This window comes from Mobula hypostoma, chromosome 29 (genome assembly GCF_963921235.1).
Source record: "Mobula hypostoma chromosome 29, sMobHyp1.1, whole genome shotgun sequence".
NCBI lineage: Eukaryota > Metazoa > Chordata > Chondrichthyes > Myliobatiformes > Myliobatidae > Mobula > Mobula hypostoma.
Window position 1 is genome coordinate 6,325,961 of NC_086125.1, and position 26,373 is coordinate 6,352,333.

Sequence of the window (26,373 nt, forward strand, 5' to 3'; positions counted from 1 at the left end):
GCAACCTGAGCCTCCTCATCTCTCCTGGGTGGAGAACTCTGAGGATTCACCAGCCTCTAGGTGCAGTCTCCTGTGTCTCCATTTTCCTGCTTCTCTGCGGCCACTTCAAGCTATGCGTACTTTGCAGAAGTTTTCCTCCTTGCTTTGACAGGGGTTCTGTGAGATGCTTCCCCAGTGATTTCAGCTGTTCTATTTACGGCTTGCTCGCGAAAATTTCAACCCTTTCCTTCACCTTTTTATACCGGCTATCTCCCCGTTTTTCAATCCAAACCCAAAACGTTCGCTTTCCATTTTCTTCACACAGATGTCACTTGACCCATGGAGTTCCTCCAGCGTCTTGTTTGTTGCTCCAGGTTCCAGCATCTGTAATCTCTTGTGTCACTAGGTTAAGAAATTTCTCCTCATTCCCAATCTGAGTGGCTAAACCCTTACTTTGTAAGTGGTTGGAGACGCCTCAGTCGGGAGAGACATCATCCTTGATTCTATTGTCAAACCCTATCAGACTTCTGTGCTTCATTGAGAACATCCCCCATTCTTCCAAACACAGAACAGTGTCTAGTCAATGTTACCTCAGATAACAGTCCACCGTCCCAGGAATCAATCACGAACTTAATTTGCCCTGAGGAAAGCAAACCATTCCTTGGGTAGCAGGAACAGACTGCAGACAATACTCCATCTCACCAGATCCAAGGTCCAATATAACTACAGCAGGATTCTCCCTGTGCCCACTGAGTCGACGCCAGATGCTCTAGTTTCCTCCAACATAGCAAAAATCTTTGTGTTTTTTTGTTAAAGGCTTTTGTTTAAAGACTAGCTTTGTCACACATACATCGAGGCATAATCACACAGTGAAATGGGTCATTTTGTGCCGACGACCAACACAGTACGAGGTCTTGCGCTGGGGGAAGCCTGCAAGTATCACGACGCATCCTGCGTCAGCAGAGCACCCCTGCAGCTTATTAACCCTAACCCTAACTCTATGTCCTTGGAGGAAACTGGAGCACCTGGAGGAAACCTACCGGGAGAACTTCTCAGATGGCGGCAGGAATCGAAAGCTGCTCAGTGGTCGCTGCCATTGTAAAGCGACCATGCTGACTGCTATGATACCTTTGTTGTAGATGGGCAGTAGAACATGAGAGGGATGTTGACAAGAATACAAAGTTCAATGTAAAATCTATTACCAGACTACATACATGCCACCACATACAACTCTAAGATTCTTTTTCCCGCAGGCATACTCAGCAAATCTATAGAACAGTAACCATAAACAGGATCAATGGACAGCAAGCTGCGTAAATGCAAATACAAATAAATAGCAGTAAATAACGAGCATGAAATAACAAGATGAAGAGAGACCATCAGCTGAGGGAATACCAGAAGTGGAGTGAGTATAGTTATCCCCTTTTGTTCAAGAGCCTGATGGTTGAGGGGTAGTAACTGTTCTCGAACCTGGTGGAACATGTCCTGAGGCTCTTGTACCTTCTACCTAATGGCAGTCGTGAGGAAAGAGCATGGCCTGGGTGGTGAGGATCCTTGATGACGGAGGCTGCTTTTCTCTGGCAACGTTTCAGATAGATGTGCTCAATGGTTGGGAAGGTTTTACCCTGATGTACTGGGCTGAACGCACTACCTTTTGTGGGATTTTCTGCTCAAAGGCATTGGTGTTCCCATACCAGGCCGTAATGTAGCCAGTCAGCACACCTTCCACCACACAGCTATAGAAGTTTGCCAAGCAAAAATGGGAGCAAAAGATCAGTGTAAAAACGCTGTAAAAGAAGGAAGAATGCTGACCGTACTGTTTAATTACTAGTTGAGTTAGGTCAGCACAATACTGCGGGCCGAAGGGCCTGTTCCTGTGTTGCAGAGTTTTATACTGATCTGCTCTGTGGTGGAGGAGACTCAGGCAGCATTGGTTCAGGGTGAGATTCAGAATCAGGTTTAATATCTCTGGCATATGTCGTGAAATTTGTGGCAGTTGTACAATGCAATACATAATAATTGGGGGATAAAACTGAATTAAAGTAAAAATATATATATATATTTACAGTAAGTATATATATGGTTCCTTAAGGTTGTTATAACTGGGGACAGGGGTGGTGGTACTGGGGATAAGCACCCACTACCTATTAAATGCTTCCATTGGAGTGCACTCTGACAACCAAGTCCAGCTCCTGGCCTTCACGTGTGGCTTAGCTACTAAGCCCAGCGGAACCGTTTCTACTGATAGGGGAAGGAAGGGGCAAAGGCGGGTTACTGGCGCCTTAAAACCAGTCGCTTCGGGCAGACGGAGCTCGTCAGCCGTGGTTGGCAGCTCATCTAGGAGAAGAAAAGCCCTGATCGCAAACCTCCACTGCCCTGTGGGGTTATATCCCCACGAGGGGGAAGGTTTTGGGAGTAAGCCCAAGGGAAAAATCCAGAGCTGGAGTTCCTAAAGGGGAGTTGCTAGATAGGCAACAGCTTGCTCTCCAATACCGTACTGTCCAGCCTTGCGTATCTAGACAGCGAGGGTGTAACATTCATGGTCAACTCCGACCGCCAGAGGCCTCAGAGATATGTATAGTTAAATTAATTATATATATATATACACACACACAGACTTAAATTTGGCCCCCCTGGCCACCCTCAGGGTCGCTCGGCTCGCTGTCGTCTAGGGAAACAGCCTCGGCCCCGCCAAACTGGGTAAAAGTTTGTGTGGATGCTGTGTGAGGTACCCCACCCCACCCAAATAACAGACAATACACCAGATACGATTAAATGATTTACAGTTTATAGTTATTACTGGAACTATCCCAGTTGGTTAATAACATATTTCTTATCACACTCTAAACCAAAACAAGCTGATAGCGCAAACTTTCTCAAGGTTTAACACAACAAAGCCGCATTCCCCAGATTAACATAACAAAGAGGCCATTTTAATTAGCCTCCGCAGTAACATAAAAGTCAAAACCCTCTTACATATATATATAAATTTAACTATTAATATAGTTAAATTAAATAAGGAGTGCAACAAAAAAGTAGTGAGGTAATGTTCATTCAGAAATCGGATGGCAGAGAGGAAGAAGCTGTTCCTGAATCTTTGTCCATGATAAGACCATAAGTTATAGGAACAGAATTAGGCCATTTGGCCCATCGAGTCTGCTCCGTGATTTCATCATAGCTGATCCATTTTCCCTCTCAGCCCCAATCTCCTGCCTTCTCACCGTATCCCTTCATGCCCTGATTAATAAAGAATATATCAGCCCCTGCCTTAAATATACCCAGTGACTGAGTGTGTGCTGTCAACTTCCTTCCTGAAGGTAGCAATGAGAAGAGGGCGCGTCCTGGGTGAAGGGGGTCCTTGATGACCGAGGTAGTTTATTTTGAGACATCGCTCGTTGAAGATGTCCTGCATACTGTTGAGGCTAGTGCCCATGATCGAGCTGACTGAGTTCTCAACAGTGATTTTAAAGGAGGGGGGAGTGGGTGGGAAATGTGTCTCTGCGCACACAGAGAGTGTTTGATACCTGGAACGCATGGCCAGGGGAGGCGCGGGAATAAAACAGTAACAGAAAATACACAATGTAATGCAAATTCACGCCAGTGCTGGAAAACTGGCTTGCAGACTTCAGTCAGTTAGAAGTGACTCTAATGTTTCGCCCTTCCTGACCCTTCATATCTCCAGGAATGTGAGCTCATTCTTTTCTAAAAGGCTGAATTTTACACAGTTTTCTAAATGGGAATTCTTGTCGGACAAATCTGTTGGAATTCTTTGTGGAAATAACAAGTAGGATAGACAAAAGGAGTCAATGGATGTTGTTTATTTGGATTTTCCGAAGTTCATGATATTACAGGAAAGGTACAAGCATGGATAGAAGATTGGCTAACTGGCAGGAGGCAAAGAGTGGGAATAGAGGGGCCCTTTTCTGGTTGGCTGCCAGTGACTAATGGTATGCTTCTTTTCACGATGCATGTCAATGATTTGGATGAAGGAATTGATGGCTTTGTGGCCAAGTTTGTAGACAATACAAAGACAGGCGGAGGGGCAGATAGTGTCGAGGAAGCAGAGTGTCTGCAGAAGGACTTGGACAGATTGGGGGAGTGGGCAAAGAGGGGGCAGATGGAACATAATGCAGGTGCTTGGTCATTGACTTTGGCAAAAGGGAGAAAAAGCGTGGGCTATTTTCTAAATGGGGAGAAAATGTTTAAAAATCAGAGGTGCACCGTGACTTGGGAGTTCTCCAGTAGGATTCCCTAAAGGTTAACTTGTAGGTTGAGGTGATAGTAAGAAAAGCAAATGCCATGTCAGCATTTTTTAGAGGACTATAATGCAAAAGCAGAGATGCAATGCTGAGACTTTAGAAGGCCACACTTAAATAATTAAGTAAGTAGCTAGCAAGTATTGTGTGCAGTTTTGGGCCCTGTAGGAGCCACGTGTCTATTTTCTGTCTGTCAGTACTGTATTCTGTGTTGCGTGTTTATTGTGGGTAATTTGTCACATGGGTCGGGGCGTGTTAGAAGTGAATGAGTACGAGAGACATTGCACTTCTTAAATGGTGTGCATATGACTCAGATTTTACACCGAATGAACTGGATGCTAGATTTAAGCTAAAGGAGTAACAGCTATTTGCAATGTAATGAAAGAAGGAGCACTGTTCAGTTTTGAAATGCTCAAAGAGAAACACTTATTAGAAAAACAAGACTTTTACCGCTATTTACAGATGTGACAGTATGTTAATAGGAGGGTTAAAAATGTAACCAAGGCAAGTACATGTCTGATAGAGCTAGTTAGAAAAGCATATAATTCAGACAATGGTAGCAGAATAATTTCAAGTGTGTATAAGGGTTTGTCAAATCTTAAAACACATTCAACTTCATACTTTAAAACAAAATGGGAGAAGGAAGGAGGGATAATAATATCTGAGGAAGACTGGACAATAATATGGAGGTATCAATGGAAGTGTACCAGTTCACAGAAATGGAGGGAGTTCGGGTGGAAACAGTTGATAAGATATTTTATTACACCCTCACAGAAATCCCATTATGATAGTAACCCCCCTGTTTGCTGGAGAAATTGTGGAAATCAAAATGCAAACCATTATCATACTTTCTGGGAATGCCCCGTTATCAAAGACTATTGGAGTGGGATACACAATGCCCTACAAGACATCTTTTAATGTGAAATACCCTTAGAGAGTAAGACCATATATTTTGGGTATATACCTCAAGAATGGTTGAAAAGAGATAAATATTTAATGAATGTACTGCTGGTGGCTGGTGAAAAGACCCTTACCAGGAAATGGTTATCACAGGAGAGCCCAACTTTAAATGTATGGATGGAAATTACAATGGACATTTACAAAATGGAGAAGATAACAGCATCTGTTAATTATAAATTGGAACAATTTGATTCATACTGGGAAAAAATGGTTTAACTACATAACACCTCATAGGCCTGATTTTATTCTCACAAGTCAATGAATATGTTGTAAAAAAAAAGATCACTCCCTACTCTGTACGTAGTTTTCTTCTTTCGATTGTTCTTTCTTTCCTCTCCTTTCTATCAGATAAATATTATGTGGAGATTTGTGACAAATACGACTATATGATATATATGTACAGTATCTGAAATACATCTTATGGAAGTGTTTGTTTGATGATGAAATTCAATAAAAAAAAGTTACAAAAAAGTGGATGAGTACAGTTACGTATTCACACTCTGCCTTAGTCTTGTTGAGAGTTAGAGGCAACCGTGCTGATTTTTTTTTGTTGACTGCTAATTGGAATGCTCATTTCAGTCCTCACTAACCAATTATTTTGTTATTTCGCTTATTTCTGATATCGCTATAACATCATTTGTCTTTGCTGGTTTCATAACGCGGGTACGATGTACGTTTTCTGACTTGGAACATGGCTATTCTGGAAGTGTGTCACACAGTGCCAACCCCAGCACTCAGCCTGTCAGCCACCTTGGTTAGCTATCGAGTACCCGCCACAGGCCCCATATGTAAGACAAGATCTGCTGGCATTGGAGAGGGTCAGAAGGGGTTCATGAGAATGAACCCAGGAATGAAAGGTTAACAGCAAGGGAGCACTTGATGGCTCTGGGCCTGTACTCACTGGAGTTTAGATGAATGGGGAGAGGTGGGTTCTCATTGCAATCTATCAAATATTGAAAGGTCTGGATAAAGTGGGTGTGGAGAGGATGTTTGCTATAGCCGGGGAGTTTAAGCACCAGCGGGCACAGCCTCAGAACAGAGGGACGTCTATTTACAACAGAGATGAGGAAAAATGTCTTTAGCCAGAGGGTGGTGGATCTGTGGAATTCATTGCCACAGACAGCTGTGGAGGCAAAGTCATTGGCTATGTTAAAGCAGTTGATAGGTTCTCGATTTATCGGGGTGAGAAAGGTTGTAGGGAGAAGACAGGAGAAAGGGGTTGAGAGGTTAATAAATCAGCCATGAAGGAATGATGGGGCAGACTTGATGGGCTGAATGGCCTAATTCTGCTCCACTCTCTTACAGTATTATGGTCTTATGGGCTATAGTCCGGGAGGCTGGATCACATGAGATCCAAAAGGAGATAGCAATTGAACTCATAATTGGCCCAGTGGTAGAAAGCAGAGCGTGATGGTGAGGGTTGTTTCTCCTGACTGGAAGCCCGTATCTAGTGGTTTATCATAGGTTCAGCCTTTCCTGCTTCCCGTTAAATTTTAACAATTAGAGGGAACACAAGGCTTACATTTTCCACGCTGGGTTTAGACAGAGAATCGGCGCTCCATACGCCAGGCCGGTGTGTGATCGGTAAGACCGCAGTGCAGAAGCCCGGGATGATGCTGGGGTACTACAGCACAGAAACAGGTCATTCCGAACTGTATTTATATCTGGTCCCACTGACTCGCACCTAGACTGTATCCCTCCATACCCCCTCAATCCATGTACCTACCCAAACTTCTCCTAAACGCTGCAATCAAACTCGTATCCACTACTTCTACTGGCCGCTCGTTCCACACTCTCACCATCCTCTGCGTGAAGTTCCTCCTCGTGTTTTATATGTCTATGTAGTGGAGATCGAGAGGAGCCGCTGACACGATGAAGCGCGCCCCGAGCACGGCCGGGGATGGAGGGCGTTCACTGCTGCCCTAAACGCCAGCGGTAAGAGACACAAGACCCAATTCCCGCAGTCAATACTCTGATTTATGAAGGTCGACTCTCCTTACGACCCTGTCTACCTGTGTGTCACCGTGGTGTCCACTTACAAGGTTGCTTCCGTACAATTACGCGGCTGTGTCGGTGATTCCGCCTTCCGCATTTCAGCGTGTTTTTAACATCTCTTTTCAGGTCGCCCCCAAGCACTTCACTATTAATTCAATATTGCTGAAATGACACTGCAGCCAAGTTGAGAGGGATAGTAAATCAGTCATGATGGAATATCAGTCCAGATCCAACGGGACGAATGGCCAAAATCTATGTCTTACGGTCTAAATTGCACACAGCAAGCCCCCACTGATGGAGGGTAAACACTGCTCAGGGAAGTATAAATTCCCTCTGGCTCTTTATCAAAGTAAATCTTTTGCATCCAGCGTGGAGTGCAGACTGAGTTTAAGAGGTCACACGGAAGATCGTGTACTGGCCGCACCGGCTGAACTGGTGTGCTGCTTGTACCCGAGCTTTGGCTGTGAGGGCACCGACTGCCGTGAACTAATATATGGGAGAAATTCAGTCCAAGTGAATTATGGCTTGATTTATTAGGGATGTTTACAGCCAGAAAGGAAAGGTCTACTTTTCCCTAAGGGAGAGAAAAAAAACATAATTTTCAACCGACCCCGCAAAACAATTTTTAAAACCCTCAGCAAAGAAAGAAATAAAACACTAGGGTATTCCACGTTCTCACTAATCTCCCGTGATAGGATTCTTCTGAAACTTTTGCTGGATTATTTTATGCGGTCACTCACAGCAAAGAAATGCCAATACAAATCAAAACACACCTAGAATAATTTCCTTCGCACTCACCTCCTCTTTACAAAACTGCAGAAGCCAGAACTCTTGGAAACACTGAAAAGAGAAAGTCTGCAGATGCTGGAAATCCGAGCAACGCACAGAAAATGCTGGAGGAACTCAGCAGGCCGGGCAGCATCAATGGGAAAGAGTGAACAGCCGAGGTTTCGGGCCAAGACCCTCGCCGTTCTGTGTCTTCGTGCCAAATGAGTTTGTACCTTGTTTGTCGCAAAACTTTGGCTTAGCACTCCGGTCTACATAGGAACAAAGGGCGGCGCTGCAAATGACAGAGCAGATCTCAGCTCTAACGTTGATTCGAAAGTATGTTTCCTGTAACACACACACACACACAAAATGCTGGTGGAACGCAGCAGGCCAAGCAGCATCTATAGGAAGAGGTACAGTCGAAGTTTCGGGCCGAGACCCTTCGTCAGGACTAACTGAAGAGGAAACAAACACTTATTCAGATTTTACATATTCCTTGCAGTTCATCAGCAAGTTTATATTTAAGACATTAAGCAGCAAAGAGGGTAGGCAGACCCTTAAATTGCTCTAATGTTGAACAATTAGGGCTGCTCCTGCGGCTTAGCCTCACCCACGCCCCACCTTAACTCGTAAGCTTGCAGAATCAGAATCAAGTTCCAGTTCATTGCCATTTATAACCAGGTGCACCTCGCTGCCGTGACTCACAGAGCAAATTGGGGAACTGGAGCTGCAGTTCGATGGCATTGGGCTCGTACGGAAGAATGAGGAGGTGACGGACAGGAGTCACCCCTGAAGAAGGAGGGGGAAATGGGACAGCCAGTGCAGAGTACTCTTGTGGCTATTCCCCTCAATAATAAGTGTATCACATTAGATATTGTTGAGGGGGACGACTTACCAGGGGGGAGGGCCAGCCACAGTCACCGGGTCTCTGAGTCTGGCGCTGTGGCTCCGGCGAGGAGAGGGGTGAAGAGGGACAGAGATAAGAATCTGTGGGTGCCATACAGACACCCAGCTGACATGTTGCATCCACGGTATTCTCAAGGGGGAGGGTGAGAGTCTTGGTACATCTTGGCACCAATGACATACGTAGGAAAGATGAGGGAATTTTGAAGAAAGATTTTAGGCAGCTACGTAGAAAGCTGAGAAACAGGATCTACAGGGTAATAATTTCTGGATTGCTGTGTGTGCCACAAACAGAGGCAGAAGCAGAGACTGTTGGCTTACCAGCCGAGGCAGTGTGAAGTGAAACTGCGAGCAAGGTCAAAATTGCAGTCAACAGGATGAGTTGCAATGTAAAGAGTGGACAAAATCAAAAACAGTAAAAACAGGACTGAAGGTGTTATATTTGCATGTGCACAGTTCACAGAATAAGTTAGATGAATTTGTAGCACAGTTACAGATGGGCAGGTATGGCCTTGTGGGCATCATTACATCATGGCACTGTTGGTAAAAAACAAATTGGATCATTAGAAAGAGGTGACATAGGGTTGGAAGGTGTTGAATCGTAGTGGAAAGAGTTAAGGAACTGCAAGGGTAAAAAGACCCTGATGGGAGCTCTATATAGAACCCCAAACAATAGTAATAGATGTGGAATACAAATTAAAATGGGAGTTACAAAATGCATGCAAAAAGGGCAAAGGTTATGCAGGTTGATTGGGAAAATTAGGTTGGTGCTGGATCCCAAGAGGGGGAATTTCATGGTTGGGCCATTGGGGGATCAGCTATGCTGGATTCGGTGTTGTGCAATGAACTGGAAATGACTGGGGAGCTTAAGGTAAAGGAACCTATAGGGAATAATATGATGGAATTCATCCTGCAATTTGAGAAAGAGAAGCTGAAGTCAGATGTAGCAGTATTACGGTGGAGTAAAGGGGATTACAGTGGCAGGAGAGAGGAGCTGGCCAGAATTATATTCTAAATTTGTTACTATTGTTTGGGGTTCTATACAGAGCTCCCATCAGGGTCTTTTTACCCTTGCAGTTCCTTAACTCTTTCCACTACAATTCAACACCTTCCAACCCTATGTCACCTCTTCCTAATGATCCAATTTCATTTAGAATTATATTTTATAATATAATTATAGAATTATAGAATTTCAGAATTATAGAATTATATTCTATAATTCTGGGAAGAGGGATTTGGGGGTCGATGTGCCTTGTCCGTTTTGCTTGGTTTTTATGCAGGAGGAGGGATTTTGGGGTGGATGTACCTGTTCCTTATTTTAAAACGTAAACACGAGGAATTCTGCAGATGCTGGAAATTCAAGCAACACACATCAAAGTTGCTGGTGAACGCATCTGGCCAGGAGCTAGTAAGAGATTTGAAAGTGGGGAGGGGGAGATCCAAAATGATAGGAGAAGACAGGAGGGGGAGAGATGGAGCCAAGAGCTGGACAGTAGAGGAGGCTGTGGATAGACATATCTGAATGGGAATGGGATGTGGAATTAAAATGTGGGGCCACTGGAAGATCCTGCTTTATATTTTAATTCCACATCCCATTCCCATTCTGATATGTCTATCCACGGCCTCCTCTACTGTAAAGATGAAGCCACACTCAGGTTGGAGGAACAACACCTTATATTCCGTCTGGGTAGCCTCCAACCTGATGGCATGAACATTGACTTCTCTAACTTCCGCTAATGCCCCACCTCCCCCTCGTACCCCATCCGTTATTTATTTATATACACACATTCTTTCTCTCTCTCTCCTTTTTCTCCCTCTGTCCCTCTGACTATACCCTTTGCCCATCCTTTGGGTTTTCCCCCCCTCCTCCTTTTCTTTCTCCCTGGGCCTCCTGTCCCATGATCCTCTCATATCCCTTTTGCCAATCACCTGTCCAGCTCTTGGCTCCATCTCTCCCCCTCCTGTCTTCTCCTATCATTTCGGATCTCCCCCTCCCCCTCCCACTTTCAAATCTCTTACTAACTCTTCCTTCAGTTAGTCCTGACGAAGGGTCTCGGCCCGAAACGTCGACTGTACCTCTTCCTAGAGATGCTGCCTGGCCTGCTGTGTTCACCAGAAACTTTGATGTGTGTTGCTGTTCCATATTTGTTCATTTTCTTTGGCGGAATGGTGGGATTTGGAGGATGATGATATTGTTGCCTTTCTTTGCTTTCTTGGTTTCATGACTACGCAGAGAATTGAAGAATTTCAGATTTGTATGCTTAATAAATGAAGTCAAAGCCAACATGAAAGCCAAAGAGAGGGCATATCATTGAGCAAAAATTAGTGGGAAGTTAGAGCAACACACAGAAAATGCTGGAGGAACTCAGCATTTCGACGTTTCGGGCGGAGACCCACCACCAGGACTGGAGAAAAAAGATGAGAAGTCAGAGTAAGAGAGTGGTGGGAGGATAGGGGGAAACACAAGGTGAGAGGTGAAACCAGGAGGGGGAGGGCTGAAATAAAGAGCTGGGAAGTAGATTGGTGAAAGAGACACAGGGCAGGAGAAGGGGAATCTAGTTGTAGAGGACAGAAGGCCATGGAAGAAGAAAGAAAAGTGGGAGGAGCATCAGAGGGAGGTGATGGGCAGGCAAGGAGATCGGTGAGAGAGGGAAAAGGGGATGGGAACAGGTGAAGGGGAGGGGGGCATTACCGGAAGTTTGAGGAATTGATGTTCGTGCCATCAGATTGGAGGCTATCCAGATGGAATATAAGGTGCTGTTTCTCCAACCAGAGTGTGGCTTCATCGCAACAGTAGAGGAGGCCGTGGATTGACATATTGGAATGGCAATGGGAGGTGGAATTGAAAAAGTGGCCACAGGGAGATCCCACTTTTCGTGGCAGATGGAGCGTAGGTGCTCGGCAAAGAGGTCTCCCAATCTATGTCGGGTCTCACCCATTTTAATTCCATGGCCTCCTCTACCACCCAGGACATGCTCTCTTCTCACTACTGCCATCGGCAGGATGGTGTAGGAGCCTCTGGACCCAGACCACCAGGTTCGGGAACAGCTACTACCCTCATCTGGCTGTTGAACCAGAGGGGGTAACTTCACTCACCCCATCAGTGAACTGTTCCCACAATCTATCAGCTCACTTTCAACGACTCTTCATCTCACATTCTTGCTATTTATTGTTTATTTATATTTTATTATTATTTCTTTTCTCCTGTTTCATTTTGTGTTTAAACAGTTTGTTGTCTTTTGCACATTGGCTGTCTGTCCTGCTGGGAGCCGTCTTTCATCGATTCTATTGTGTTTCTTTTACTTACTGTGAATGCCCGCAAGAAAATGAATCTCAGGGTAGTATAATGTGGCATATACTGTATGTACCTTGATAATAAATTTACTTTGAACCATCTTCTCCTCACCTGTCCATACCTCCTTCTGGTGCCCCTCTTCCTTCCCCTTCTCCCACGGTCCACTCTCCCCTCCTATCAGACTCCTCTTCCCCAGCCTTTTATGTCTCCCCGCAGTTACCTCCCAGCTTCTCACTTGATTCTCCTCTCGCCTGCCCAGCCACCCACCTTCGCCTCCGCCTGGTTTCACCTTTCACCTGTCGGCCAGCACTCCTTCCCCCTCCCACCACCACCTCATTCCAGTTTTCCCTTCTCCTTCCCTTTCCAGACCTGGTGAACAGTCTCATCATGGGCTGCTCTGGATTCCCAGCATCTGTTGCATTCCTTGCGTTTATGAACTGCTAATGCTACTGGGGAGGCTTTCAATGACAAAGAAGCACACGCAAAATGCTGCAGGCCGTTAAGAGGAGAATTGCTGTTTTAGTCATAGTCATACTTTATTGATCCTGGGGGAAATTGGTTTTCGTTACAGTTGCACCATAAATAATTAAATAGTAATAAAATCCTAAATAGTTAAGTAGTAATATGTAAGTTATGCCAGGAAATAAGTCCAGGACCAGCCTATTGGCTCAGAGTGTCTGACTCTCCAAGGGAGGAGTTGTAAAGTTTGATGGCCACAGGCAGGAATGACTTCCTATGACGCTCTGTGCTGCATCTCGGCTGAATGTACTCCTGTGCCCAACCATTACATTATGTAGTGGATGGGAGACATTGTCCAAGATGGCATGCAATTTGGACAGCATCCTCTTTTCAGACACCACCGTGAGAGAGTCCAGTTCCATCCCTACAACATCACTGGCCTTATGAATGAGTTTGTTGATTCTGTTGGTGTCTGCCACTCTCAGCCTGCTGCCCCAGCACACAACAGCAAACATGATCGCACTGGCCACCACAGACTTGTAGAACATCCTCAGCATCATCCGGCAGATGTTAAAGGACCTCAGTCTCCTCAGGAAATAGAGACGGCTCTGACCCTTCTTGTAGACAGCCTCAGTGTTCTTTGACCAGTCCAGTTTATTGTCAATTCGTCTCCCCAGGTATTTGTAATCCTCCACCATGTCCACACTGACCCCCTGGATGGAAACAGGGGTCGCTGTTACCTTAGCTCTCCATAGGTCTACCACCAGCTCCTTAGTCTTTTTCACATTAAGCTGCAGATAATTCTGCTCACACCATGTGACAAAGTTTCCGACCGTAGCCCTGTACTCAGCCTCATCTCCCTTGCTGATGCATCCAACCATGGCAGAGTCATCCGAAAACTTCTGAAGATGACAAGACTCTGTGCAGTAGTTCTTTTTTATTACATACCAGCTTAACACTATGTATGATTTTGATAATGTCTACTTCAATCTCTTTTTGTAAAGAAAGAAAAAGGAAAGGCCGTGGGAAGATGGGAGTGTTGTGTGGGGGAAGGTGGAATCTTAAGAATGACGAAAAGGGCGAACTGAAAAGAGAAAAGTTCAGGCGAGAAAGGCAAAGAGAAAGGTAAGTCACAGGAAATCTTCTAGAAGTAAAAACTGAACATTTCTGATAAATGATATCTCTCCAAATGATATCTCTCTGTTCTCCCTGCCAAACTTGGCACTTTCTCTCAAGCTCCTACTTGCCAGACTCTGCACACATCCATTCACCGATTTCACACTTGTTCTCCATTCATGCGTAGGCGCCACTGACTTGGCCGTGTTCTAACCACCAGCTATTATGGGCTTTGTGTATGTGAAAAAGGCCTGTTGCAATGTATTGCCGTAAACTCTACAATAAATGTCCCACTGCAGGAGGGGTTAGCAGCGAGAAGGAGATGATGGGCTACTTCCAATTTAGAATTGAACCCACATCTGAGCAGCTGTTGCCATGCTTGTAAAGTTTGAGATAATGGTGAATTAGATAACTGACCTGTGGTGTCAGTGATTGAGGAAGTGAAAGTTTCTATTGGTGCATATAGCAGGAAGCCGACTGTGCTTATCGACAGAAGTGCGGTGTAGAATCATACCAATGTCTAAGGCTACATCAAGATCTGGGTTAATTGTGGAAGTGGACCATTGCAAACTGATGAATTTTGGAAGGTTAAACCAGGCTTGGATGTACAGTGGATGGTGCAGACCTGGGGAGTGTGATTGAAAAGCAAGACCTTGGTGTACAAGTACTTAGTGATCTGATAGTGGTGACACAGGTGGACAAAATGGCAAAGTTATATGATATGATAAAGGAATTCAGAAGAATGGTGGGGGGGGATCTCATTGAAACCTATCGAACATTGAAAGGCATCAATAGAATAGATGTGGAGAGGATGTTTCCTATGGTGAAGGAGTCTAAGACCAGAGGACACAGCCTCAGAATAGAGGGACCTCCATTTAGAATGATTAGGTGGTGAATCCTGTGGAATTCATTGCCATAGGAGGCTATGGAGGCCAAGTTATTGGGTATTTTTAAGGCAGGGGTTGATAGATTCTTGATTAATCAGGGCATGAAGGGATACGGGGAGAAGGCAGAAGATTGGGCCGAGAGAGAAATGGAGCAGCCATGATGAAATGACAGAGCAGACTCGATGGACCAAATGGCCTAATTCTGCTCCTATATCTTACGGCCTTATATACTTGCTTCCACTGGCTGAGGCATTGAATATTGTTGTTGTGATGTTGCTTTTGGGGTGTATGGGGTGTCTAGGGAGGGGTAGCACCTCTGGTGGGGTGGGGCCTGACGTGCCATTTTTCAGGGCAGCTCATCCACCTTTGGTCCCCACCGGGTGCTCAGCTCTCACCTGTGGCTCCAAGTAGCTGTAACACGCGCAGCGGCCACACCCCAGTAAACCGTCTCGGCAGACGGGCCAAACCGGGTGAGGGTAGCCGACCGGTCTTCGACCCTTAGTGAGGTAGGGGATTTGCTTGTCCCGGCGTGTGAAGTCTGGCCCTGGCAGGTAGAACGGAGGAGACCGATTAATGGTCCAACGGTCAAGAAGGCAGGCCAGCAGGCGTTGGTGGAGTGCTAAGAGCACGACAAGGCACTTTGACATCCTGGTCATCCACTGCAAGAGGTGGTGATCTCTTTAAACTCACCCGGCGGTAGGCAAAGGCAAACCACTGCTGTAATCTGCTGAGGACATGATTTCCCAATACATCAGAGCGGCGTGGAGAGAGAGATTGTCTGCCAACTGGAATCTCCAGGTGTGACCTGAAGCGAGCGAGCGACGTTGCTTTGCAGTTGAAAAACTGTTGGTTAGTCTGCAGTTGGATTAATGGGTGAAGTTCTGGTCACCCTGTTACTCGAAGGACATAATTAAGCTGGAGGGGGTGCGTTGGCTGCCTGGAAGGGTTGAATTATAAGGAGAGGCTGGATATTCTGGGGTTGCTTCCACTAGCGTATAGGAGGCAGAGGGATGGTTTTAGAGATCTTTATAAAATTATGAAGGGCATAGATTGGGTAGGTGGTCCACATAGTCATGGTGTTCATTGTAGGGTAGGAGAGTCTACAACTAGAAGTCAAAGGTTTAAGATGAGAGGGAGAGATTTCAAGGGGATTGGAGGGAAGAGTTTCTCACACTGAGGGGGGTGTGTACATGGAATGAGCTGTTCGAAGTGGTGTTGGAGGAGGGCGCAATTATAACATTTATAATTGTTCGGACAGTTTCATAGACAGGGAAGGAGTGGAAAGATACCGGCCTAATGTAGCCAAATGAAGGAACTTACTCAGGGATAGTCATAGTCATACTTTATTGATCCCGGGGGAAATTGGTTTTCGTTACAGTTGCACCATAAATAATAAATAGTAATAAAACCATAAATAGTTAAATAGTAATATGTAAATTATGCCAGTAAATTATGAAATAAGTCCAGGACCAGCCTATTGGCTCAGGGTGTCTGACCCTCCAAGGGAGGAGTTGTAAAGTTTGATGGCCACAGGTAGGAATGACTTCCTATGACGCTCTGTGCTGCATCTCGGTGGAATGAGTCTCTGGCTGAATGTACTCCTGTGCCCACCTAGTACATTATGTAGTGGATGGGAGACATTGTCCAAGATGGCATGCAACTTGGACAGCATCCTCTTTTCAGACACCACCGTCAGAGAGTCCAGTTCCATCCCCACAACATCACTGGCCTTACGAATGAGTTTGTTGATTCTGTTGGTGTCTGCTACCCTCAGCCTGCTGCCCCAGCACACAACAGCAAACATAATCGCAATGGCCACCACAGACTCGTAGAACATCCTCAGGATCGTCCGGCAGATGTTAAAGGACCTCAGTCTCCTCAGAGAGACGGCTCTGACCCTTCTTGTAGACAGCCTCAGTGTTCTTTGACCAGTCCAGTTTATTGTCAATTCGTATCCCCAGGTATTTGTAATCCTCCACCATGTCCACACTGACCAGCAGTGATCATGATCAGCAGGACCAGATGGGCTGAAAGGATTGTTTCAGTGCCGTACACTATGATTGTTGTAGCACGCAAAGACCCTATTCAACCTGCTGAGCTGTGCTGGCTCTCAGCATGGCAATCCAATCATACGCCCTACCTCCTTGTACATCACCCTTCATTTTTATCTCTCTCTGAAGTGCCTATTCAATTGCTTTTTGAAAGTGGCTACCACACCTGCTTCCTCCACGCCCAGGCACTGAATTCTAGATCACATCCACTCACTCCTTGAGGAACAAAGACAGAAAATGCTGGCAGCACTCAGAAGGTCGGGTTGGCAGAGTTAATGCTTCAGGCTGAAGACCAAAGTTGTGCATCAGAATCTTCGACTGCAACTTGAAGCTTTAACTCTGCTTTTCTTCCCGCGGGTATTACCAGACATGCTGAGTGCTATCCCTTGTTTTCCATTTTTTGTTCGAATATAGAGTCGTACAGCACAGAAACAGGCCCTTCGGCCCAACTGGACTATGCTGACCAAGATTCCGACACAAGTTAGTCCCACTTGCCTGTGTTTGACTGATAGCAATCTAACTAAACCTTTCCTATCCATGTATCTGTCCAAAGGTCTGTTAAATGTTGTGTTTTTTGTTTCACAGAGTCTTGGTTATCCCCCACTGTTCCAGAGGCGGCAATACAGCTGGCTGGCTTCACTATTCACTGTCAAGATGGGTGTGCTGAGTCTTTCAAAGGCAGACCAACACTTGATGGTGCACAAACATGGCAGTTCTGTCCCGGTCCTGTTCACCCAGCTTGGAATGAAACTACATCTATCAGGATCCCTGCAGCACCCGGTGACCCTGTGATTTCTGTCTTGGAGGCCAATGTCAGAATGTCTTTCAAGGGGGTGAAACCTTGGGAGGTGACAGCCCCCGACGATGTATCTGGTAGAGCTTTGAAAACCTGTGTCAACCAGCTGGCGAGGGTGTTCAAAGACACTTTCAATCTCTCATTGCTACTGTTGGAAGTTCCCACCTGCCTCAAAAGGGCGACTATCACTCCAGTGCCCAAGAAGAGCGAGGTGAACTGCCTTAATGACTATTGTGCAGTTGCACTTACATCTACAGTGATGAAGTGCTTTGAGAGGTTGGATGTGGCTAGAATCAGCTCCTGCCTAGGCAAAAACCTGGATCCACTGCAATTTGCCTATCACCACAATTGGCCTGTGATGGATGCAATCTCATTTGTTCTACACACGGCCTTAGATCACCTGGACAATGCTAATACCTATGTCAGAACACCGTTCATTGGCTACAGGTCAGTGTTTAACACAATCATTCCGACAGATCTGATTGAAAAGTTCCAAAACTTGGCCCTCCGTACCTCCCTCTGCAACTGGATCCTTGACTTCCTCACCGGGAGACTACAACGCTGACACACCTCAAGGATGTGTGCTTAGCCCACTGCTGTACTCTCTCCACACCCGTGATTGTGTGGCTGGGCACATCTCAAAGGCCATGTATAAATTTGCTGACAACACAACTATCGATGGCAGAATATCAGATGGTGAAGATCAGCTGGTTGAGTGGTGTAGTGACAGCCTTGCACTCAATGTTAGTAAGACCAAGGAACTGATTGTGAACTTCAGAAAGAGTAAGATGAAGAGACACACACCAGTTTTCGTCAATAGATCAGTAGTGGAAAGGACGATCAATTTCAAGCTGCTGGGTGTCATCATCTCCAAGGACCTATCCAGGGCTCAACATATTGATGTAATTTCAAAGAAGGCAAGAGTTTGAGGAGGTTTACAAAAGACACTCACAAAATTCTACAGAGGGCATTCTAACTGGCTGCAGCACTGTCTGATATGGGGTGGGTGAGGCTACTGCACAGGACCAAAAGAAGCCACAGCGGGTTGTAAATTTAGTCAGCTCCATCTTCAAGGAGCGGTGTCTCAGAAAGACAGCGTCCATTATTAAGGACCTCCAGCACCCAGGACATGCCCTTTTCTCACTGTTACCATCAGGTAGGAGATACAGAAGCCTGAAGGCACACACTCAGTGATTCAGGAACAGCTTCTTCCCCTCTGCTATCTGATTCCTAAATTGACATTGAACCCGTGAACACTACCACACTTTTTAATATATATTATTTGTTTTCTGCATGATCTTTAATCGATTCAATATATGTATACTGTAATTGATTGATTTATTTATTTCTTCTTACTTTTTTTTTCTCTTCTATATTATGTATTGCATTGAACTGCTGCTGCTAAGTTAACAAATTTCACGACACGTGCCGGTGATTCTGATATGTTTTCAATGTACCGGCCTCAACCACTTCCTCTGCAGCTCTTTCTATACACTGAGCATACAATGGGTGGGAAGGTACCAGTCAAATGTCTCCTCTTTCACCTTAAACCCCTGTCCTCTAGTTCTCAATTGCCCAACTTTGTGTAAAAGAAGACCCCCTCTATGCTGCACGCGAAGTTTATCCAGTTCTGAAAGAGCCAGATGGACAGGTGGTGGGGAGCAGGTCTGGAACAATCCAGTCAGGAAGCTGTCAGGTGCCCTGCCCTTCCTGCGGACCTTGCTGTCAGGAGTTGACAACATGTTTTTTTGTGGTAGCGAAGGAAGTGACTGAGATGAATCATTCAGATTTATTACCGTAGGCATACATACCCAGTATGAATGGCAGGAAAACTAGCTTTTTGCAGCAGCACAGTACATTACAAGGATATAAAGGAGTTAACCTAACTGTAAGATCTCAATCTCCAACATTCCCATAAAAAATATCTCAACCTGCTTAACATTTTGCCATAACGCAATCTCACAAGTCCTGGCAACATCCTCATATACCTCCTCTGCATTCCCTCCAGCTTATTAACATCCTTCCCAAAGGACGGCGACTAAAACCAAAAGCAATGTTGCAAACATCAACATCAGGGGCCAACCAAAGGTGCTTTTCTCTTTGTAGTTCTTTACAATCCAAGGACAATTCTGCTCCAAGATCTTTGGGCACTGCAGGGCTACTCCATCCATGAGCTGCTCATTGATCAGTGTAACTGGACAGGTGTTGGCAGCGGAGTCGATCGAGGTGTCAAAGGAACTGGTTGGGATATTGTAGCAGCTGCCCTGGCTGCGGACTGTGTTGCTTCCCGCTACTCAGAAACATAGGAGTCGGAGCTGTATAACCGTGGGAGAGCGTCTTGCACATTTCACTTGCGATCACAAGACTCTGTTGGATAGTGATAATGTACGTTGCCGCGGGCCTGGTACCCTTGTCTGGTGGAGGGACAGATGGCATTGGAACTGTGCAGCCTCAGCTGTAGTGAGAACCAGGCCTCAAGCTGCGGGCTTGCCTGCTGCTGCAGACCAGCCGAGGGACGCAGAGGAGCTACAGCATGGTTGTGCTCAGCTGGGGCCTGACCTCTCCCGTCAGTGTTTGAGCGGTGAAATGACAAGTTGGATTGCATGCATCTGCGCACTGCTGGGGGACTATACTGTCAATAGCTGGACATTGTTGCTCAGGGTCTCAGATTATATGTTTTTTTTCCCAGTGAATATGCTTCTTGGCTTGATATTTTGAATGATGTTACTCACCATTTTTGAATGTTTGCTTGCTATTTTGAAAGTTTTGCACCTTGTCCCAGAGGAATGCTGTCTTATTCAGCTGTATCCATGTACGGTTTGTATAATTAAACTTGATTTGATTAATGCCCTGACTAAAGAAGGTCAGTGTGCCAAAATCCTTCTTCACCATTGTCTACGTGTAACACCACTTTCAGGGAACTATGTATCTGTACTACTAGGTCCTCCTGTTCTACAACATTTTCCCACAGCGTCTTCAGGTTTTTAAAAAAATTTATGCTCAAGGTCACTTTTGATCTTTGCTTAACCATCTTAAACACACATGCTCTGCCCTTCCGCCAATGAACATCTATAGATGTGTAGTAGAGTGTACTGGATTGGCTGCATCATGGACGCGTGTGGGGAACACCAATGCCTTCGAAAGGAACATCCTACAAAAGGTAGTGGGTTCAGCCCCGTACCTCACTGGTAAAGCCCTCCCAACCACAGAGCACATCTACATGAAACGCCGTTGTGGGAAAGCAACGTCTGTCATCAGAGACTCCCCACAGCTCAGGCCATGGTCTTTTCTCACTGCTGTCATGAGGTAAAAGGTACAAGAGCCTTAGGACACGTGCCACCAGATTTGGGGACGTTTGCTACCCCACAACAATCAGGCTCTTGAACAAAAGGGGATAGTGACACTCACTTGCTCCATTATTAAAAAGTTCCCACAACCAATGATCTCAATTTAAGCAACACACATCAAAGTTGCTGGTGAACGCAGCAGGCCAAGCAGCATCTATAGGAAGAGGCGCAGTCGACGTTTCAGGCCGAGACCCTTCGTCAGGACTAACTGAAGGAAGAGTGACTGATAGATGCTGCTTGGCCTGCTGCGTTCACCAGCAACTTTGATGTGTGTTGCTTGAATTTCCAGCATCTGCAGAATTCCTGTTGTTTGCATCTCAATTTAAGGACTCTTTATTTATTTATATTTTCACAGTTTGTTGTCTTCTGCACTCTGGTTGATCTTTCATGGATCCTGTTATAGTTACTATTCTATAGATTTGCTGAGTCTGCCCACAGGAAAATGAATCTCAGGGTTGTATATGGTGACATATACATACTTTGATGATAACATTTACTTTGAACTTTTGAATAAGATGAAATAGGATCTCATGCTTTCCCGGCATAAGTAAATCTTCTCTAGACATGCCCAGGCATAATCCCTGATGATGATGGCAGAGTTTGTCATCAAAACGTCGGTTAAAATTGATACCTGTACCCTGCTGGAAGAGTTCTTGAGTAAGATGCTCCCCTAAGGGGTTGGGTGGCTGTAGCATAACTTTAAAAGTAGATCCCCTTTATTTACTTTGCCTATACGTATGAGATTGTCAACCTCTCTGTCAAATCCTTTCACCTTCACTCAAAGCCGAAACCCTCCAGTTTGTCAGTGCAAGTGCAGTCTGTCAGAGCTCACCCCACTCAAACTTTCTGCAGCTTTCCCCAGCACGAGGAAAGGTTGAACAAGCTCGGGGTTTTCTCTCTGGACTGAAGGAGGATGAGAGGAAGCTTGGTGGAGGTGTACAAGTTGATAAGAGCAATGCACCCAAAATGCTGGAGGAGGCCAGGCGGCATCTATGGAAATGAGTAAACAGTCGACGTTTCTGGCCGAGACCCTTCATCAGGGCTGATGTCAGGGGTAAGTTTCTTTTACACAGAGAGTGGTGGGTGTTGGGGTAGAGGCAGATACATTAGGGGCATTGAAGAGTCTCTCAGAGAGGCACATGGATGACAAAGAAATTGAGAAAGGTTAGATTGAAAGTGATGTAGGTTAAAAGGAGCATAACAATGTGGGTTGATTTCACACCACTCCCAAATTCAGTACCTAGAACTCAATTAACCATTTAAGCATCTGTTACAGACACTTAACTTAAGCATTTGCATTTGAATTCTGTGCCCTTGCTTGGCCTGGAGCCAAATGCTTTGTTCAACCTGTCTTGCTGTATCAGATTCACATGAAGGTTCCCTGCCCAGGCTCCTTCTGAGTACACTCAACAGTTTATCCCATTGGGCAAAGTGGCGTTGGGTGGGTGTCGGTGCTGTAAAGGTCCCAGAGCAGCCAGATGGTTGTGAGCAGGTCTTGAGCAACACAGCAAATCACCAACACAAGAGATCCTGTAGATGCTGGAAATGCAGAATGACACACCAAATAGCTGGGGGCTCTCAGCGGGCCAGACAGCAACTACAGAGGAAGCTTATTCCTTCGTCTCCAAGCCTTTCGCCTTTCCCACCCATCTGGCTTTCCCTTTCACCTTCTAGCTCGCCTCCTCGCCCTCCACCCACTTTTTTTTTTATTCTGGCACCTTCCCCCTTCTTTTTCAGTCCTGGAAAAGGGTTTCAGTCTGAACAGTTGACTGTTTATTCATTTCGATAGATGCTGCCTGACCTGCTGAGTTTCTCCAGCATTTTGTATGTGAGTTACGGTGAATAATACAGGAAGCTTTCAGGTGCCCTACCCTTACTGCAGTGAACTCACTGTCAGGTGCTGATAACATGGTTTTTGTGGTTGCAGAGGAAAAACTTAAAAGTACATTTATATTAAAATACACAAATGTCACAATATACTACCCTAACATTAATTTTCCTTCAGGCATTCACGGGAAAACAAAGAAATACAAGAGAAACGATGAAAAATGATGAAGACTGATAAACTTACAATGTGCAAAAAGAGAAACTTCAGATAGATAATTACTACTGGGAGCACGAGTCTTTGAAAGTGAGTCCTTTGGTTATAGAATCAGTTCAAAGTTTAAGTGAGTGAAGTTATCCCCACTGGTCTCTTTGGGGGCTTTTGTTATTGCTTGCATGGTGGGGGGGGGGTGCAGCTTTGGGGTTACTATCATTCATTCTTTAGTGTTTCTTGTTTTGTGGATGTCTGTGAAGAGTAAGAATTTCAGGTTGCATACTGTATACATTCTGTGATATTAAATTAAACTGTTTGATATGGAGCTTGATGATTTGTTTGTGTATTGTCAGAGAGAGAGAGACACACACACAATATGTATGTCCGTACAATTAGTTATTCGCAGCAGCAACTCAGTACATTTCAAGGCTAATTATAAGTTAGCAAAAGGCGGGAGGAGAAGATAGCAGCGTGCCACGCACGTGCAGCTCTCCAGTGAAAATGATATCGTCTCTGTTAAATAGGAGCCATGGACAATTCTGATTTGATGGAGGCAGACGTGAAAGCACGGAGGAACATCTGGAGAAATTTCTGAAACGCCCGTTCGCTGCTGTTGTTACTGTGCGATCGAGAATCTCTGGAGGGTAGGCCCCAAAATCCCCGGCTTTGCCTGCTGCTGGTGCCGAGATTGAGGTCGAATCGTTCGGATAGAGATGGTGCTCGGTACTCGATGTCAGGGGCTGATCGGAGGCTCGAAGTTTTCGGATGACTCAGAGTCGGACTGTGGTCGGGCATGGCAGGGAGAGTTTTCTTCCTTCTCCCGTCTGCGTGAGATGTGGGACTTCTGAGAGATTTTGAACTTTTTACTGTGCCATGGACTGTTCTTCATCAAGTTATGGTATTGTTGCACTGTTGTAACTATATGTTATAATTATGTGGTTTTGTTAGTTTTTTTCAGTCTTGGTCTGTCCTGTGTTTTGTGATATCACACCGGAGGAATAATGTATCATTTCTTAACGCATGCATTACTAAATGACAATAAATAAATCTAATAATCTAATCTAATCTAAATCCTAAATTAACAAATAATAATCTAATCTAATCTAAATCCTAAATTAACAAATAATAATCTAATCTAATCTAAATCCTAAATTAACATAAATTATATATATCTTACAAGTGAGCATATTAAGCAACAAAATTACATTAGTGCAAGCTGGATGGAGAGAGAAAATAAAATATAATAGCAAGTTGTATCCGGGGTTTCCAAGTTGGAACAAGAACGTGATGGCAGTGAGGAAGAAGCAGTTGTTAGACCTTGCGATATGGGGCTTCAGACTCATAACTGCTGCCTGAGAAGAGGCCATGGCCCAGACGGTGAGGGACCTAGATGATAGATGCCACCTTCCTGAGACATCTCCTCCTGTAGATGTTCTGAATGGTGGAGATAGCTGCACCAGTGATGGGACTGGCTGAGTTCACCCATTTCCGCATCCCTGTACATCAGAGTTTCCACACCAGGACGAGATCAACCAGTCCACTTTCCACTGCACATGTTAGAACTTCAGTCAGAGTCCTCAATGACATGTCAAATCTCCTTAAAGTTCTAAGAAAGAGGAGGCACTGGCATATCTTCTTCATGACCGCAGCTATGAGCTGGACCCACCATAGGTCCTCTCCATTCCTGATCATTCACATTGGTCCCTTGTAAACCAGGTTTTCAATGGCTTAATGGAAATGGTAGCGATGGTGCAAGGTTCAAAGTTTAAAGTGAAGTACATACAACCTTGGGGTTAGTCTCCTTACAGGCAGCCACAAAACGAAGAAAACCAAAAGGACCCATAAAAGGATTGACAAACACCCAAAGCGCAGAGAAAGAGAGAAAAATAAGCGGCAAATCGTGCAAACAATAAGAGTAAGCAACAGCGTTCAGAATGAAAGTGAGTCCAGAGACGTGAAGCCCGGAGCAGGCCCATAGCCTCAGCCTCAGTTCATCACACAGCACAGTAAATCATCGTCAAGCTCGTAGACACGAAGCAAAGAACAGCTGGAGCAGTCTCACAGTCTCAGCGCCATGGAAAGTGAAGTAAATGTCACGGGGCAGTGAGCAGGACTGGCCCAAACATCGCCTCCAGTCCCCACACCCTGCATTTTCAATCCATCCAGCCTGGCATTTAAATCATCCAAACCTTGGGACGTCCTTCACACTAGGACCCCGCTGCCACATTCTCAGTTCAGGTAGACCAGCTCTGAAACTTCTCCCCTCAGTACTCCCTGACCCCACCTCGACCTCGCTCCGACCCTGCCTCACACCCACAGGCCACAACCCTCAAATCAGCCTCATCCCTTTGTTGTTTGTGGTTATCATTTATTATCTGTTATTAATGGTACTTAGTTGCATTTCTTGCTTTATGAACCGCCAGTAAGTTTTTGCCTGTCTTCCGTGGCAGCATTTTAAACCAGATACACGAGACTAGAAGGAAGCCATACACACTTTCAGCAGCTGGGACTACTCCCTGGCAGAGGGGCAGAAGTGTTGCTGCCCCTTAGCTCCTGTTACCCGTGTTCAATCCTGATTCCTGGTGCAGAATTTCCTCCTTTTCCCTGTGTTTAAACTCAAGTGCCCAAAAACATTAGCATTCATTTCGAGAGGACAAGAATATAAAAGCAAGGATGTAATGCTGAAGCTCTGTAAGGCATTGGTCAGACCGCATATGGAGTATTGTGAGCAGCTTTGGGCCCCCAGTCTATGAAAGGACGTGCTGGTATTGGAGAGGGTCCGGAGGTCGTTTATGAAAATGACACTAGGAAATCAGCCATGAACAAATGGCAGAACAGAGAGACTTGATGGGCTGAATATCCTAAATCTGCTCCCAATTCTTATGGTCTAAAATGCACAAGACTGTGAGTTACTTGACTGCTAACGTGTAGGTGAGTCTGTCAGTAATGATGAGAATGTGAGAGAGGCATGAAAACAGTGCACACGGACGGCTGATGGAGTGGGGCTGAAGAGCTGTTTCCCTGCTTGGGTCACCTCTGCGAAAAATCGGGGACACTTCACCACTCCAAATCATGTGGCAATTCCATGCCAGTCTGCAATACAGATAACTAATAAACCGCCAAGGCTTTGCAGCGCTCAGCAAGTTTCAGTCCTGTCGGCCATCTTCTTTCATACGGATGGTCACGTGAATACAGGCCAGTAAGGCGGGTGTGGTGGGGGGTGTCGGCTGCCCCAGGAGGGCCGAACGGCTGCAGGTTAGTGAGAGTGTTGTGCACTGTGATTGTTAGTAGACATGCATGTTCTCAGTATTATTTAATTACATTTATTATTATTTTTTAATTTTGTATTTGCAGTCTTTCTTCTTTTGCACACTGGTCATTTGTCAATCTTTGTGTGGCAAAAACTACACAAATAAATTGATTCTATTGTGTTTTTTGTTCTACTGTGAAGGCCTGCAAGAAGATCATAGTATATGGTGACCTACACGAACATTGATATATGTATTTACTTTGACTTTGATCC

The 26,373-nt window shown here is 45.2% G+C and overlaps 1 protein-coding gene across 1 annotated transcript in view; it reads right to left on the minus strand.

Moving 5' to 3' along the window:
- Positions 1-26,373, minus strand: part of ppan (peter pan homolog) — a 105,070-nt gene that overhangs the window by 31,610 nt on the left and 47,087 nt on the right. The window contains exon 13 of the mRNA XM_063035650.1: positions 19,549-19,755. Coding sequence (XP_062891720.1) covers positions 19,549-19,755 — 207 coding nt within the window. The remainder of the gene's footprint in view (positions 1-19,548; positions 19,756-26,373) is intronic.